At 35.2% G+C, this 17560-nt stretch overlaps 2 protein-coding genes across 2 annotated transcripts; one reads left to right on the top strand and one right to left on the bottom strand.

Annotated features, from left to right (window-relative positions):
• The first annotated feature begins 789 nt into the window (after positions 1-789).
• On the top strand, positions 790-10573 carry LOC111809256 (probable serine/threonine protein kinase IRE). Its single transcript, XM_023695681.1, has 17 exons — positions 790-1126; positions 1247-1314; positions 1447-1623; positions 1722-3086; positions 3274-3446; positions 3648-3897; positions 4812-4904; positions 4989-5129; positions 5248-5340; positions 6704-6905; positions 7002-7087; positions 7715-7803; positions 8242-8293; positions 8389-8445; positions 8536-8700; positions 9126-9209; positions 10247-10573. The coding sequence occupies exons 1-17, from the start codon at positions 790-792 to the stop codon at positions 10334-10336; spliced, it is 3522 nt and encodes a 1173-aa protein (XP_023551449.1). The 3' UTR covers positions 10337-10573.
• A 2677-nt stretch (positions 10574-13250) lies between these two features.
• Positions 13251-14482, bottom strand: LOC111808952 (protein ODORANT1-like). The gene is made up of 2 exons (XM_023695205.1): positions 13970-14482; positions 13251-13901 (listed from the first exon to the last, which is right to left on the bottom strand). The coding sequence occupies exons 1-2, from the start codon at positions 14230-14232 to the stop codon at positions 13454-13456; spliced, it is 711 nt and encodes a 236-aa protein (XP_023550973.1). The 5' UTR covers positions 14233-14482; the 3' UTR covers positions 13251-13453.
• Positions 14483-17560: the final 3078 nt, after the last annotated feature.

Below are 17560 nucleotides of genomic sequence, written 5' to 3'. Positions count from 1 at the left end.
ATTGATATTAACGATAAAAATATTTTAAATTTTTTTAAAACGTTGTGTAATATATATAAAAAAATTAATTTTTTTAATTAAAATTAAAGATAAATATATTATTGAAATTTTAGGGATATTTTATTTATTTAATTTAGCGGCTGAAATTTGAATAAAGAGGTGAATACAACAACTATAAGAAGTTCGAATATATTATTGTATAGTAAACGTTGAGATTTTTAGTGCGGATGGATGGGACCCTATGGTTGCAGACTCTGATCGGATTATTTATAATTTTTTTAAATAATAAAAAATCTAAATTAATAAAAATATTCGTAAACCTTACGCTTAAATTTTTAAAAGTTTTAATAATAAACTCATATAAAAGTATTTTTGATTTTTTAAAAAATTAAAGAATATTTATTATTTAACGATATTTTTTAATTACTTTTTTGAAAATTCGAGTTATTTTAATTTTTTTTATAATTATTTTTCACTAAATTTAAGAATAAATGTATTTTATTGATTTAATTTTGTAGCTGAAATTTGAATAAGCGGGTGAAGCCGGCAACGATCAATCCGTCACTTAGCGGGAAGCATATTTTAAAACTGAAAAGGCATTAAAAAAAGCAACACAAGATCTTAACGGAGTTGATTCGTCCTCTTCCACGTGTCTTAATCTTACGGCTTCTTCTTCCCGCGAAAATTCCTCTCTCTCAGTCAACAGCTCTCCTCTCCCAATGCCACAATTCCTCAATCTTCAACAAACCGTCACCGGAAAAACTCCTTCTCTCCGGCCACCTCTTCTCTATGTCCGAACCACCTCCTTCCGATCATGATTCATCCTCCTCTGTCGCCAAGCTCCGCAAGATCCCCGCCATTCCTCTTCTCCGCGATTCCATATCCAATGCCGGAGACTCCGATTCCGATGAAGAATATGACCTTGACGAGGATTTTCCTTATGAACCTGACGATTCCTCCATCATTATGGCCTCCTCTCTCGGTTTGAACCACATTCGGACGCGGTCTGGTCCTTTGCCGCAACGGACCTTGGCCGCTGGCATGCCCTCCGATTTGGGAGAAACTTCCAGGACTAATGCCACCGCTGGGATCGAGTCCGAGCCAAAACATTCCTCCACTGATCATGGTATGTAGAATGTCTGATGCATGTGTTTTCTTTTGTTTTTCTCTTGGCTCTGTTTTGGTGCGTGGTTATGTAAGTGTGAGGATTGTTATTGTTTTGTAAAATTTATTCGTGTTTCGTTAGGGAAAAAAGTTCTGTGGAGTCAATCGAAATCGTTTAGATATCCAACAGCTCTGAATCATGATTTTGAGGTAATGATTTACACTTGCTTTTCTTCTACCTCTAGTTGTATCTGTATCTGAGTTTGTGCGTTGTAAAATCCGTACCACTGATGGAGTAGATTGGTTACGTAATGTAGTTCATCGATGGCTGTTCTTGATTAGGTTAATCATGTAGCGTTTGGAAAGGAAATTCAGTCTCCACGATTCCGTGCCATACTGCGTGTTACTAGTGGAAAAAAGAAGAGAACTCTGGATATCAAAAGCTTCTCTCACGAGCTTAATTCCAAGGGAGTTCGCCCTTTTCCAGTTTGGAAGCCTCGGGCCTTTGGATATCTGGAAGTATGTTCTTCCTTCTATTTCACCTTTGTGGTAATGGCTGTTCTCTTTCTCTCCAGCTATGTTGAACGAAGCTACCTGTTGCTTGCTTTAATTTTCAGGAGATCATGGTGGCTATCAGAGCCAAATTTGACAGATTGAAAGATGATGTTAATTACGAACTGGGCATTTTTGCTGGAGATCTGGTGGATACACTTGAAAAGACAGACCGGTCTCTGCCTGAAATAAGAGAAGGTTTGGAGGACCTATTGGTGGTTGCTCGGAAATGTGCAACAATGTCACCTACTGATTTTTGGGCGAAAGGTGAAGGGATTGTCCAAAATCTAGACGACCGGCGGCAGGAGCTGCCATTAGGGGTTCTTAAGCAAGCCCATACCCGCCTTCTTTTCATCTTGACACGATGTACTAGGCTTATTCAGTTTAGAAAGGAAAGTGGTTATGAAAATGAGCACATTTTGGGTCTTCATCAACTTAATGATCCAGGAATTTATCCAGAGAAAATTAGGAAGCTCGAACAACTCGACGTTGGCGATCCATTGACTACGAAAGAAGATATTGAGCAGCAGCTGAAGTTGGTTGGGAAGGATCAAGCCAGTCGCATGGTGAAGCACCATTCAGGTCCAAGTTTTAGTAGTAGTGCTGGAAATGTTGATCTGGACTCTGCGATAAGTATTGACTCATCTACAAGCACATATAGGATGTCATCCTGGAAAAAGCTACCATCAGCAGTTGCCAAGAACCGGAAAGACTCTGACTCTACTGGAACACCTTCTAAGGATAAACTTGAAATGTTGCATGTACATGAAGCTAAGACTGGGAGCATCAATCAATTAGATACCCCATCTATTCCTATTGCGCATTCTGAAGCTCCTCCTAAAGAACAAAAATTATCTTGGGGAATATGGGGTTATCAAAATGCTACTTTTGAGAATCTGATGATTTGTCGGATTTGTGAGGTTGAAATTCCTACCATTCATGTTGAGGAGCATTCTCGAATATGTACGATTGCCGATAGGTGTGATTTGAAAGGTTTAACTGTGAACGAGCGCCTTGCACGGGTTGCTACAGCTCTTGAAAAAATACTAGAGTCTTGGACGCCTAAAAGTACACCGAGAAGTAGCAATGTTTCCTGTGGAAATTTTGATACTGTTAAGGTTTCTACATCAAGTATGCAAGAAGATTTTTTTGAGTTATCATCTAAAGGAATCAATTTGTATTGTCAAAACTCAGAGGATTTGCTTGATTCCCTCCCTGTTACTGGCAACTCTTTTTGTATGGAAAGTCAGGATACTTTTCCTGATCCATCATACAATCGACCATTTAATTTCACACCAGAACACAGTACAAAATCAATGTCAGCTGGAACTCTAACACCAAGATCACCTCTTTTAACACCCAGATCCAGCCAGATTGAGTTGGCGTTGCATGGGCGAAGAACAATATCTGAACTTGAAAATTATCAGCAGGTAGTGTTTTCCATATATCATGGCAACATCCTATTTGTCCTTTGATTCTGTTGAGCTTTGAAGGTATTATTTTGGGATTTGCATAAAATATGAATAAGTACTTCTAGTCTTTCTTAGTTTGTAAAAAGAATTTTCCAAGAACTCATTCATGTTAAATGTCTCAAATAACATGTATGTGGAATAACAGATTTACAAATTATTGGATATTGTTCGTTCCATTGCAAACGTTAACAACTCTGGCTATGGTGCATTGGAGTCTATGCTTGATCGATTAGAAGACCTTAAATATGCAATCCAGGATAGGAAGGTGGATGCTCTTGTCGTGGAGACTTTTGGAAGGCGCATAGAGAAGCTCTTGCAGTGAGTCGACTGGCTTGTTTCACAATTCAATTGCTGTACAATATATTATTTTGTGGAAAGATAAAACTCTGTCAGCATGCTACATTTTTATTTTATTCTTGCATTAGTATGACATACTCTGCATCCTTCTTTTTTCCTCCAGTAATTGATATTACTCACATCTATTTCTATGGTTACATCCTGATATTTCTGCATTTACAGGGAAAAATATGTACAACTTTGTGGGCAAATAGAAGATGATAAAGTAGACTCTTCAAATGGAATCGTCGATGAAGAGAGTTCAGTGGAAGATGATGCTGTTCGTAGTTTACGTGCAAGTCCTGTTAACACATGTTCAAAAGATCGAACATCAATTGAAGATTTTGAAATAATTAAACCAATTAGTAGAGGTGCATATGGTCGAGTTTTCCTTGCCAGAAAACGAGCAACTGGAGACTTGTTTGCAATAAAGGTTAGTGTTCCAATAACGGTGAGATGGATGACACATGAAGAATGGAATTTACACCCCTCTAGAAGCAACTACTCATCTACTTTCCCTATAAACTATTCATCACAACTTCCTCCAGAAGCTTCATAATAAATATGACATCAATATAACTAACATGATGAAATACATGCTGATATCAGTGTTATACTGGTTTTCATGCTATGCCAAACTAAGCTCATTATGGGTAAAGTTTGAGTTGTCTGGTTACGTGTGCTAATGAAAATTGTTTTTCGTAGTCATTTTAAAAAAAATGCTTTTCTGATGTTTTTTAATTTAAAACTGCTCACAATTTTAATTTTTAATTATCGTGGTTTCACTTGCATTTTATATGCAACAATTTAAAAATAAAGTATGCTCACATTATTTTATATCTTAAAAAATTGTATACTGTAAACTTAAAGAGTAACGATCATTTTGTCTACATACTTTTTGTGCCTACTTATAATTGTTTCTAGTTATCAACTTGTTAAATGAATTATTTGAGTCTAAAACCTGTTATATATATTTTTTATGTTACTTACCGAAAAAAAAAAACTTATTTTTTAAGAGTGGATTCTATACTTGTCACTAATGAAATCTATCTATGTTGTCACCCTTTTCGGTTTCTAAGGCATTTATAGTGATGTTAGGTTATATGTCTGACATGATAGCATATATATAATTATTTATCTTTTGTTTTCTTTTATCTCTTTGCACATGTTAAAATGATATTGAACCAAGTAGATATGCAGTCCAAAGTCAATGGGGGAATAATTTGTATTATTAAACTTAAAATTTGATCTTTTTCTTAGTATGCCGTCTGCGTGTTCTAAGTTTGAATGGAGGAGATTATCTTTGTTGTACTTTAAAGTAAATAGTCCGTTTGTATGATACTTCAGGTTTTAAAGAAGGCTGATATGATTCGCAAGAATGCTGTTGAAAGTATTTTGGCTGAACGTAATATCCTTATCTCAGTTCGCAACCCTTTTGTGGTTAGTTGTTTCAATAATTTATTTCCCTCTAAGGAAGCATTGTATGTGTTAATTTCTCATTTTTGTAAATGTGGTTATGAACAGGTCCGCTTTTTCTACTCTTTCACATGTAGGGAAAATTTGTATCTGGTCATGGAATACTTAAATGGTGGCGATATTTATTCCTTACTGAGAAACCTAGGGTGCTTAGATGAAGATATGGCTCGAATTTATATCGCTGAAATTGTAAGAAAATGATGTTACCTTTTCTTTTCCATTTCCTTTTTCTATACTAGTACTATTACTATGATTATCATCATCATCGAAAAACTGACTCGTTAATGCATGTCTTGATACTTTTCAGGTTCTTGCTTTGGAATATTTGCACTCCTTAAATGTGATTCACAGAGACTTAAAGCCAGATAACTTATTGATTGGTCAAGATGGTCACATTAAGGTGTGGGCTTCAGTTTTCATTTATTTCTCAATATTTTGTAATTTTTGGCAATCCCATAGATTTGTGGAAATATTCGTTGTGAAACAAAGTTGTTAAAGTACATTCATTATGTCCCTGCTGTTAGTTTTTATGGCAAGAGTGTCAAGAACTAGCAGCAGTTAAATTCTTATGTTACGAAGTTGAATCTTAGGCAATAATTCTGTTTATGTCATAGCTTAAAACTATCCTCTACAAAATTTTAAATACGAGGTTGTTCAAATTTTAGGAGGTATTCTTTGTCATTGGAAGGAAAAGCTTTATCACGTATTCTATTGAGAAGTTATTTGGGGATTTTAGGCAGGTGCGTAATGGAAAAGGTTGGATAGGTTTCTATCAGGTCTTACAAAAATTCTAGAAAATTCCCTAGACTGATCCTTGTGGCACTTTCTTAGGAGCTTTTATGCAGATTGTAAGGATTCTAATAACATGGGCTGGAACCTTGAAGGAAACTGTCCAACTTGGAGAAGATCGAAGTGGCTGATTTATTCTAAATTTTTCTTGGTAGGTCTCTGATCGGCCTTCAATAGGGACTATATATTAAGCAGGTGTAAAATTGGTAGGAATGCTTTGTTAGTTAGTTGGGGAGAGTTTTTAAATCTTTAATAGTGGCTGATTTATCTCGTTTTCTTCATTTCATCCATTTGTTCTGATCAGTTTCCTCTAGAACCTATATTAACTTCCATTTGAATAAGGAAAAACCTCCCAATAGCTCTCTCAGTAAAGCCATTTCAAAGATGAGGCTACAAACGTCATTTCGCTCGGGCATTTGGTCCTTAGGATAGTAATAGATACCTTGCTTAGAAGATTCTACTAGATTTGTCCTTTAAAAGTAGTGCGTTTTGTTGAAATAAAAAAGGCGTGGAGAATTGCAATCCTTCAACTCTGTTTTTCAGTTGCAATCTAGCTTGTGGCTGCTGCAAAAGCTTCTGATTACATTCTTCAATTAAGTTGCCAGGAATCTTTTAAGAATAAGGCAGTGGTTGTTTATATGAATGTGGGGTTATATCATGTTTTAATTTAGACTTGCAACATGATATAACTTTTTGGTAGAGTTAGATTTTGTAGATTATGAAGGAACGAGAAAGATCAGCAACCTCCTATAGATGAACAATGAAAATAACTAAAAAAAGGGATATTATTACTATACGGCTAGTGCAGTAAGAACACGACTGCTATAGGAAGAAACTGTTGGATTCTTTAATAGGAAGTGGAATCCATGTACACTCATTTTTATAATGTTCTTTTAGTTCGTTTTGAACTTCTTGAGAAACGTTGAAGTTGTTTTTGCTTGTCATTTCTTAGAAACCTCTTCTTTTTGTTACAGTTAACAGATTTTGGGCTCTCCAAGATTGGTCTTATCGATAGTACAGATGATTTCACAGGTCCATCAATCAATGGAACTGCTTCACTTGGAGACAATGGTCCAACATCTCAATCTTTGTCAAAAAGAGAACACAGACAAAAGCATTCAGTAGTTGGTACTCCAGACTATTTGGCCCCTGAGATACTTCTAGGCATGGGACACGGTTTGTAACCAATAGGCGTAGTATCCTGCGTACAAGAACTTGAATTATTCTCAATGAAGCCTTATCATATTATTTTTGTCTACTTGTTTCTTGCAGGTGTAACTGCTGATTGGTGGTCTGTTGGTGTAATCCTTTTCGAGATGCTTGTAGGATTACCGCCGTTCAATGCAGAAAGTCCACAGGTTGAATCTGCTACTAGAATTCTTAACATGCAGTGTACAAGGCTGATCGTATTTCTTTGAATGCGTAATTTTTCTTCTAAGCTAAATGTAATTAGGAATGAATGCATACAACCTAAACCATGAATATTTATATAATAAAGCAGCTAAATGAAGCCTAACCAACCACCTAACTCCAACGGCTAAATCTTAGCATCATGGACCAGCTTGGTTAAACATACCAATGGTCGCATCCAACGGCTTTACATTGTGAAGGTGCTGATCTTAAACAGTCGAGCAATTAACATCTTTCCCCTTATATTCTTGTATAAATCCATTGTTATCGTGTTTGTGCTGAAAAAGTTCCTTCTGGACTTCGTTATTTTTTTTTCTTTCCCGGAAGGTCTATTTGATATGATGATTGCATGACAGTTCTTAAAAAGAGAGTCAATTTTTGCGTACCTAAATCAATGCTTCTAAAATAAGTAGAAATAACACACAATATTACGCGCTCTATTTGATAGCGTATCTGTTTGGTGTGATTGGGATTTGAAAATTTAATACAGAGCTTTGTAGCTCTTGTTTCTTGGTATTACATTTGTTAACTGCCCAACATTGTGATTGACCAAAGGAGTTATTATTTTATTGCAGCAAATTTTTGATAATATCATTAATAGAGACATACCATGGCCCAAGATACCAGACGAGATGAGTTATGAAGCCCATGATTTGATTGACAAGTAAGATTCATTGAAACCTTTTCTGTAATAACAGCATATCAAAATTTACAGTTTTCAGTTTATTTGCTGCCTCAAATGGTTGTTTGATTTTATCTTCTTTTTTTTTTAAACCAGAAACCAAACTTTTCATTAATGTATGAAAAGCTAATAGAGAGTACAAGAATTCAAAGTCTACTAAGTGTAGACTAATAAAGATGAAATGAAAAAAGAAAGAGGGAAACTAAAGATAGACCTTAACAAAAAGCCTCCCAATCATTACAAATACTATTACGAGAATACTCATAGAAAAATTTAGATAAGGAATACTAATGAGAAGTTTTGATCTTGATGAATTGAAAATTATATAGAAAATTCTTTGGTTTCTTTCCAACTAAAAGTGCGAAAGAATTGTTTTATAAGTATTATGTTATCCATGAACGCCAATGCACTATGTTTCAGATTGCTGACTGAAAATTCTGTTCAAAGACTGGGAGCTACCGGAGCCGGAGAGGTAATTATATAATTCCATGCAAAAAACAGTAGTTTTGCTAGGTAATTATGATTTATTAAATGAAACGAAAGATTGGAACTGTTTTCTTCTGTCAGGTCAAGCGGCATCTTTTCTTCAAAGATATTAACTGGGATACACTTGCAAGGCAGAAGGTATTCATCATTGTTGCACGAAAGAATTGGTTGACCTAATTCTTTACAAATTTATGAACCCTAAAGGATGTTTGTATTTTTTTTTTACAGGCCATGTTTATACCATCAGCAGAGCCACAGGATACAAGTTATTTCATGAGCCGTTATGTATGGAATCCAGAAGATGAGGATTTTAACTGTGGAAGTGACTTTGATGATCGTGATTTGACAGATACTTGCAGCAGTAGTTCACTTAGTAACCAACAAGATGAAGATGTAAGCTAGTTTGCCTGTCTTGGACATATGCTTTTGATAAACTGAATCATCTCTGTTACCCTATATCTGGTATTTATTAATTGGAAGAATCCTCAATAAGAATTGCCACAATGTCAATAAAGCATATTACTAATGGTAAGGTTTAGGCTATCTATCACCAAGAAGATCTCCCGATCTAAGAAAGAAATCCACATCTTTGTTTGGTGGCAACCAAGTATCACGGTTGTCATATTTAACTAATGATACTCATATTGAAACCCCTGGAACAACATTTAAGAATCAAAAGATGCACACCATACATGGTGGTATGAATCTCTTAATCATACTCCTCTCCCCCAGTTTAATTGTTGAAATCAATATAAATCCATTATGTCTTTGAGATTGTTATATCCTCCAGTTTGATTGTTTTGATGTCATTGATACAGGGAGACGAATGTGGCAGTTTGGCTGACTTCGGTACATCATCAGCCCTTTCTGTGAAGTATTCGTTCAGCAATTTCTCTTTCAAGGTAAGGCGTGCTAGGCCTAGAATTTTTTTTCTTTTTCCATCGAAGATATTTGCATGGTATATTTCACTCAAAGAGGTGAAGAGAATAATTGTGGTTTCTAAAGAATCCAACATTCTCACTAATGTTGGAAATGGACTTCTTTAAGGTACATAAACAGCAGAGAATAATAATTAAATGAATCCAAATGATTTCTCAGAAATTATAAGTTCTGTACAAATTTTATTTTCTATCATTATAGACATCCATTCTCTTGGGTTGAAAGTTGTTGAGGATTATTGGGAGTGAGTCCCACGTTGGTTAATTTAGTGGAATTTAGTGGAAGATCATGGGTTTATAAGCGAGGAATACTATCTCCATTGGTACGAGGCCTTTTGGGGAAGCCCAAAGTAAAGTTATGAGAACTTATGCTCAAAGTAGACAATATCATACCATTGTGGAGAGTCGTGATTCTTAACATGGTATCAGAGCCATGCCCTAAACTTAACCATGTTAATAGAATCCTCAAATATCGAACAAAGAATTGTGAGCCTCGAAGGTGTAGTCAAAAGTGATTAAAGTGTCAAACAAATGGTGTAGTTTGTTCAAGGGCTCCAGAGAAAGGAGCCGAGCCTCGATTAAGGGGAGGCTATTCGAGAGCTCCATAAGCTAGGGGAGGTTTATAGTGTACTTTGTTCGAAGGGAGGATTGTTGAGGATCNAGTTTGTTCAAGGGCTCCAGAGAAAGGAGCCGAGCCTCGATTAAGGGGAGGCTATTCGAGAGCTCCATAAGCTAGGGGAGGTTTATAGTGTACTTTGTTCGAAGGGAGGATTGTTGAGGATCATTGGGAGTGAGTCCCACATTGGTTAATTTAGTGGAAGATCATAGGTATAAGTGAGGAATAAATACTATCTCCATTGGCATGAGGCCTTTTGGGGAAGCCCAAAGCAAAGCCATGATAGCTTATGCTTAAAGTGGACAATATCATACCATTGTGGAGAGGCGTGATTCCTAACAAAAGTGACATCAAATTATGATGCAGAAACTTCATTCTTCTGCAGAATTTATCACAATTGGCTTCCATCAATTATGACTTGGTTGTGAAGAGCAGTCAAAACTCACCAGATGTATCCAAGCCATCCATTCCTTGAAGCTAATTCACACCAAGTTTGGCTGCTTCATCATCCTTTGCTTCCAAACAACTGGTAAGAATGAAAACTTGGCATCACTTTTAAGCTTGTTTTGTTTTATTGCTTAGCGCAGCTCTAGTGAGGTATTTAACCCTCTTGTATTATTACTGTCAGGTAATATGTACATTAAAAGCATAGTAATAGTTCATTCTCAGAATTGTGTAAATATATGTTCTAGTGTAAATTAGGGAGATGTATTTTCATGACTCATGTGGATCTCTGAATATGTTCTGTAAAGTACTAAAATTCAACTCTGTACAGAGTTTTCTGAACCCTTTAAGACTTTGAAAATGCTGCATTTTCTCAATATGCTGTTTGTTTGAAGGATATTGTTCAATGGACTGTTGATAATCAGTTTCTGGAATTGTGGATAAGTGTATAGGTAATGCATGAGAAGTTCTACCGTTTACATTCATTCATGGCATATTTTATCATATGCTGGGTGATACCAACTTCGATATTGTCTGCTTTAGCCTTCATCAGTTTCATAGTTTTGAAATGTGTTTGCTAGGGAAAAGTTTCTACTCTTATAAGGAATGTTTTATTCCCTCTCCAATCGACGTGGGATTTCATAATCCACCCCCCCCCCCCCCNCTCGCTGGCACACCGCCCGATGTCTAGCTCTAATATCATTTCTAATAGCCTAAACTCATCGCTAACAGATATTGTCCGCTTTGGCCCGTTACATACACTGTTAGCTTCAAGGTTTTAAAACGCATCTACTAGGGAGAGTTTTTCACACCAAAGAATGTTTTGTTTCCTTCGTCAACCAATATGGGATCTCACATATACCCTACCTTACCTGCCCTCCGATTCATATGTGGAGAATGAAAACCAATATTTGCTTTATTTGGTATCAAATGCGATGTACTGAAAACATCTTTCAAGAGTAATAATATCATTATATGAACCGTAAATGTATGAATATGATGTACTAAAAATCTGCTACCGTTACTTTCGGAATAGGTAACAAAGCAATTGAGGCTATTCTAACATGGAAGGTATTTAGCCATTGTTTTTTATTCTTTCACTTTTTTGAAAGGAAGAAAAAAAAAACATTTTGGTAATCACCTGTCTCTTGTTTTCTGAAATTTTAAATTAAAATGGTAACATTTATATGAAATTAAAATTTTAAAATTAAATATTCAAAAACTTTAAGTAATACTTTTATTTATGTTTTTGGAAAAAGTAGAACAAAAAAACAAAAAATAGGAACGCTTAAGTTTCTTAAAAACGAGAAATACCAAACGACTCCTTAAAAACATGTCTATCTTATCTTCACCATAACCGCTAGACATGCCTGCATCCACTCGCTAACGTAAATCCATAAATGGTATGATAGACAAATCGTCCAATCTCACAATTGTGTCGGCTTCTGTAACCTTTTTAAGACCGTTCATACTACTTTCGATTTTAGTTCAATTTTATCCCTATAATTTTAAAATATCCATTTTTATGTTTATACTTTCAACTTTTGTCCATTTTGGTCATTTCATTTTTATTTTATCGAAATATTCTCATGACACTTCATTCACTAACATTGATAAAATATAGTCATCAATTTGCATTAAATTAAATTTAAATTTTGCAAATGAGTATTAAAATATTTAGGAACAAAAAATCATCATATAATTCAAGGAGGACTATCTCTACAAACTAGCACGAGTTCTTTTAGCATTTTTTTTTTTTTCGTTCTAAGTAAAAACAAAATATATTATAAGAATTTGTGTTGGTTAAGGTTAGTCATTCATTTTTGGATCCCGTTCAAAATAAGTAGCTAATATAGGCATGTTACACGGGATGCAACGAAATGTCGAGACTCTGAATCCGAATTCTGAACCTAAGGCATTACACACATACATGCAATGTATATATTCGGCTTTACGAATGAAGTCACATTACTAGCATTTTCCCTGATAATCCGCTTTCGGTTGAAATTTGTCTTATACCTTAAAATATGGCTTTATATGGGTGGCATTTAAGTTATTTCTCCAAACTTATCAAAACTTAACCAATTTCTATCAAGATTAAACTTGTATTTACTTTCTAAAAAAAATAATTTTTAGAGTTAAATAACCCTCGTAGACTATTTATTCAACATTTTGTTAAGTTTTTTTAGGACTACACCAAATTCTCGACTACCAGTACAGGTTTTAAGAAAATTTGAAAATTTTAGGGAAAAAATACAAACCTTTACCGTCACTCAATAATTATTTTTTTCACTGTTCTATCTAAAAAAGGGACTCGCAAATCACTCTACAAAAGACTCGAAACTCTTCTCGATCTTATAGACAAGCTAGGTTATGTGTTTTAAAATAGGCCAAAACATTGAGTTAATGTTCCCCCAACAACTATCTTTGGTGTGTCCAATCTTCCTACCATGCACACAAAAACAATATACCCTTACAAAGTCAACCAACATCTTCATGTCTTATTACCTATTTTGCCCTTAGGTTGATGTAATTCCCAAGGCTATTATTGACTTTTACACATCTTGGCTAAGAGGGTCTTACATTTTGCCCGTTCGGGCTGGCAACGAATATGTCCATGATTCAAATAAAAATTCAGTACTTGATGATCCCGACATTCCTCTACACCTCTACGACATGACCGTGTTACCCATTTGTGTTCAGACCAACATGGATATCTAATTAAAAGTTTAAGAACACACAAGCTAAAAATACGAAAGGGTTTAGGGTATAGAATATTAAGGATTGGGGTCATTTGGTATATTTATCCTCCGTCGTCGCTGCTTCCAATGGGAGCCTAAACCATGTCGTAGTTGTAGCCATGGCTATTCATCTACTTGTCGATGGGATATGCGGAGGGGAAATGGTATTACGAACCACAAAATTTGGTACTCAATTTCCATTTCTTTGCGTTGTTTATTTCATTGAAGGATCTTTTGATCGCATTTTCATTTCTGAATCTCATATCTTTCTGCGCAAACATTTTCTTAGCAACAATGTTCTTGTAAAGTTTCGCATCTTTCTGTAGAGTTTGATTTCATGTTCAATTCCAAAATAGAAGCTAGAAATTAGAGTAGGATGAGAATGAACTGAATCGCTGGGGTGTTTTTCAGTCTTTTTCTCCCATGCCCGCCAACTGTTTGTTAAAATTCCCAGAAGAACCCAACTCACAATCCTTGTCTCCAAGGTCCTTGTAGTAATCCAGCAACTGATTCAAGCTATCCTCTGAGGAATGTGGTCCAAAATCAGTGTAGGATTCAGTGCCCCATGTTGAGAAATTGGACCATGAAGCATCTTGAAGAGCCTCCATCCAAATTTGGCTTGTTAATGGCTGATCTTTTGCAGGGAAATTAGGTTCTGATAATGGAGATATGGCGGCTGAGGAGGAATCAGTGGAGCTTCCTTGGCTGCTGCTCTCTGTCTGTGGCTTCTGCAAAGGCTGGTGTGTAACAGGATCTATCCCCATCTTGATGAGCTTCTTCTTGATGTGGGTGTTCCAATAATTCTTGATCTCGTTGTCTGTTCTTCCCGGTAATCCCGCCGCAATCTTTGACCATCTGAGACAGAAAATTATTCATGATCAAGCAAAAAATGATACTCATGGTGTGAGTTATTGTTGAGCTACCTGTTGCCAAGGTGAGCATGCAGGTCGATGACTAATTGTTCTTCAGCTTCATCGAGGAGACCGCGCTTCAAGTCGGGTCGGAGGTAGTTGGTCCATCGGAGACGACAGCTCTTGCCGCAGCGACGGAGGCCAGCAAGCTTGGGGACAGCCCTCCAGCAGCAAGGGCCATAGGAGAGAATGAAGGTGAAGAGCTTGTTGTCTTCTTCAGCAGTCCATGGGCCCTTCTTGACACCAAGTTTGTCACAGCAAGGCTGCCTTCCCATCACTACAAATACCAAAGGTAGAGCTTTAAGGTCAAATTGTGATCCCAAAAGGCCTCACTTCACCCACCATTTTATACCTCTAACTCGCCTTTGTCTTTCTCATATACCCCTTGTCCTTGTGCATGTGCTATACATGTGGGAAAGAGAGAGAACAAAAACCCCTAAAATACTCAACTTCCCTTCCTTAGAACAAAAAGTAAGAATTATTTAGTTGAGAAAATGAAGGGTTAATGGTAACTTTATTTTCTTTTTGTTGCTGCATGAATACAACTTTTGGGTTAAAGGTGTGGAAACCTCTCTCTACCAGACGGTCTCCAAGTTGACGATGATTCATAACCAGAAAAACGGACACTATCTACTAGAGATGAGTTTGGGCTGTTACAGGTACGAGTAAACTCTTCTCATTTCTATTACTGTCACCTATTTTTAATTTCGAGAATCGAGTTTTCCGAAATGTCTCTGTTTTTTTGTTGTTTTTTAATTTATTCTAAACCACAATAATTATATAGAGATGTCCATTTAACCCATTGGGACTAATCCCAGTACTTATGTAACCTAATTTCTAAAATAAATAAAAAAAATCAATTTTAATATTTTAATATAGAATTTTAATAATCTTCTAACAATTTATAATAATAATAGTAATAAGAAATAAATAATTGGGGCGGATCTAAGGGACAAGAAATATAATTATCCTCATTTAGTCAACAAGCAGAAAACTCTCCCTCTCCCATACCCCCATGAACGGTGATTTTCCACTCTGTTCGGAGTGAATCTACACGAATTCGATGAATATTTCTAGTTTTGTTATACATTTAATAAATTTTTATTTCACTTTATTAATTATTATAAAACAATATATGATGATGAATATATAATTAAAAAAAGAAAAAAAAATCACAAAATAGCGATGCAATAGGATCACGCAAAGCCTACCCTCTAAGAAGTCGCTTTCATGTTCATTGAAAGACTATGATCCTTTCCTTCCCCTTTCTTCCGGTGGTGCCTCTATTCTCTTCTACATTTTTTTTTAAGCTCAAAATTATGGTTTACAATTTCTTCCTCATTTTGTATGGTATATCCATAAGTTTCGTATCAACTTATGACGTGAATCTTAATTTCTTTTATATCGATTTTTTTAACAAATTTAATAAAAATAGTGAAGAATTCAAATTTCTAACTTATTCACGCTCAAGTTTTGGAATCTGGATTCTGCACATGATAACTCCATCATTCCCCTCGTAACAATCCACGAACAGGACCCTGTATCTAGGGCGACATAGTCACGTTAGCTACTCCTTGTTTCTAAGGACACTTGACATTCTCCTGTATCCACTGTGACATGGTCACATTACTTACTCTTCACGTCTAAGAGTGAAGTATATCCCCACAGGCCAACATGAGCCCTTCCATGATATTTATGCATTTTAGAAAAATTTTCAAGAGCTCACCCAACATACAATTATTCTAAGCAAAACACGTTTAACTATAAAATTCCTATAGTTGAGTCACTGAAAAGAAATGTACACCTTACTGGTCTAGATAATGACTTTCAATTGTTTTAAATTTTTCTTAATTATTTTATCCTCATGATTGCTCGTGATTTGGCTTAAAAATAATGAAATTAAAAAGAAATAAAGAAAAAAATAAGGAAATTAAAAATAAACAAGGAAAGAGATGAAAGCTTAGATGGTGGGCTTTGGTAAGTGGGCTGGCCCAAGTTGATGCACATAAACCCAATGTACAATCTTTTTTAACCTATTATTCGAGTTGTTTGGATTGAAAACTCGGGGGTTAGAAAGTTTTTTTAGACCGAACTCAATTATTCGGATTATTAAATTTTTAATCCAAACAACCTTTATTAAATAATGTTCAGCAAATAAATACCTCGATAATTCTAGCTGATCTTTATATGTTTCAACTCCTAAAAGATCTTTTTTGTTACGACTCGAACACGGATCTATGTTCGTAAAAATTTCTATAAAAAATTAATTTTAAATAATAATAAATAAATAAGTGCAACTATAATATATATATATATATATATATATATATATATATATATATATATATATATATATATATATTGAGTAAAAAGTTTATTGAGTAAAAAGTTTCTTTATCCCTTCGTAAAGTTTCTCTATTTTTTTAAAATTAAAAATACAACTTTTATTTCTTTACCTTTCTTTATATTATATTATTTGACATTATTTTTTAATTTTGCTTTTGTGAAATATTATTCCTTAAAAATGTAGGCCATGCTATTATTATATCATAGTCTTCAATAGCTTATTTCTATAATAATAATAATAAATAAATAAATAATTTAGGCAGATGAAGATGAGGAATATAATTCTTGTTCCAATCCCTGTTCTTGTTTACGAACAGAGACAAAACTCTCTCCATTCACGGTGTAAACAAGGATTTTCTGCCCTGTTCAAGGTGAGTACTTACAGGGCCTCGATTATTTCTATGAGATCCCACATTGATTGGAGAGATGAATGAGTGACAGCGAAAATGCTAGGTCTCGAAGAGGGTGGATTGTCCGTTCTCACATCGGTTGAAGAGGGGAACGAAGCATTATTTATAAAGATGTGGAAGTCTCTACCTAGCAGCACACGCAATTAAAAATCTTGAGGGAAAGCCCAAAAAAGACTATATCTTCTTTGGGGTCAGTGTTCTCGGTGGCACTCGTTCCCTTCTCCAATTGATGTGAGAGCCCCCAATCCACCCCCCCCCCCCCCCCNATACACTGCCTCATGTTCAGCCCCCTTTGAGGCTCAGCCTCCTCGTTGGCACATCAATCGATGTCTGGCTCTAATATCATTAGTAACGACCCAAGCCACCGCTAGCATATATTGTTCTCTTTGAGCTTTTCCTTTCAAACTTCCTCGGAGGGTTTTTAAAACGCGTATGCTAGGGAAAGATTTCCACACCCTTATAAAGAATGTTTCATTCCCCTCTCCAACCAATGTGGGATCTTGCAGATATGCTCGTGTTTGTATCTAATAGGTTCTTATACATTCAAAAATTTATTCTTTTTGTTTTTGTTTTATTCTATGGGCTTTTGTGGCATTTAAATAATTTTTCATAATCTAGGGACTTGTGGGCAATTTTAATGGAAATGTCCAATCAAATCCTAGGTTCAAATACTAAATTATTTTATTACAAGTAAATAATTATATTTAATAATGTTAATAAATTAATTATAAGAATTTAATTTTGACTCATTTTTGTAGACTATTAAGCAACAATATTAATAAAATTAAAAAAAATATATATATATAAATTTTTTTAAATTAATAATATCAATAATTTCGTCCATAAT

The sequence above is a fragment of the Cucurbita pepo genome, chromosome LG13, assembly GCF_002806865.2.
Source record: "Cucurbita pepo subsp. pepo cultivar mu-cu-16 chromosome LG13, ASM280686v2, whole genome shotgun sequence".
NCBI classification, from domain to species: Eukaryota; Viridiplantae; Streptophyta; class Magnoliopsida; order Cucurbitales; family Cucurbitaceae; genus Cucurbita; species Cucurbita pepo.
The sequence above is the reverse complement of the archived record's forward strand: the minus strand, read 5'-3'. Positions and strand labels throughout refer to the sequence as shown.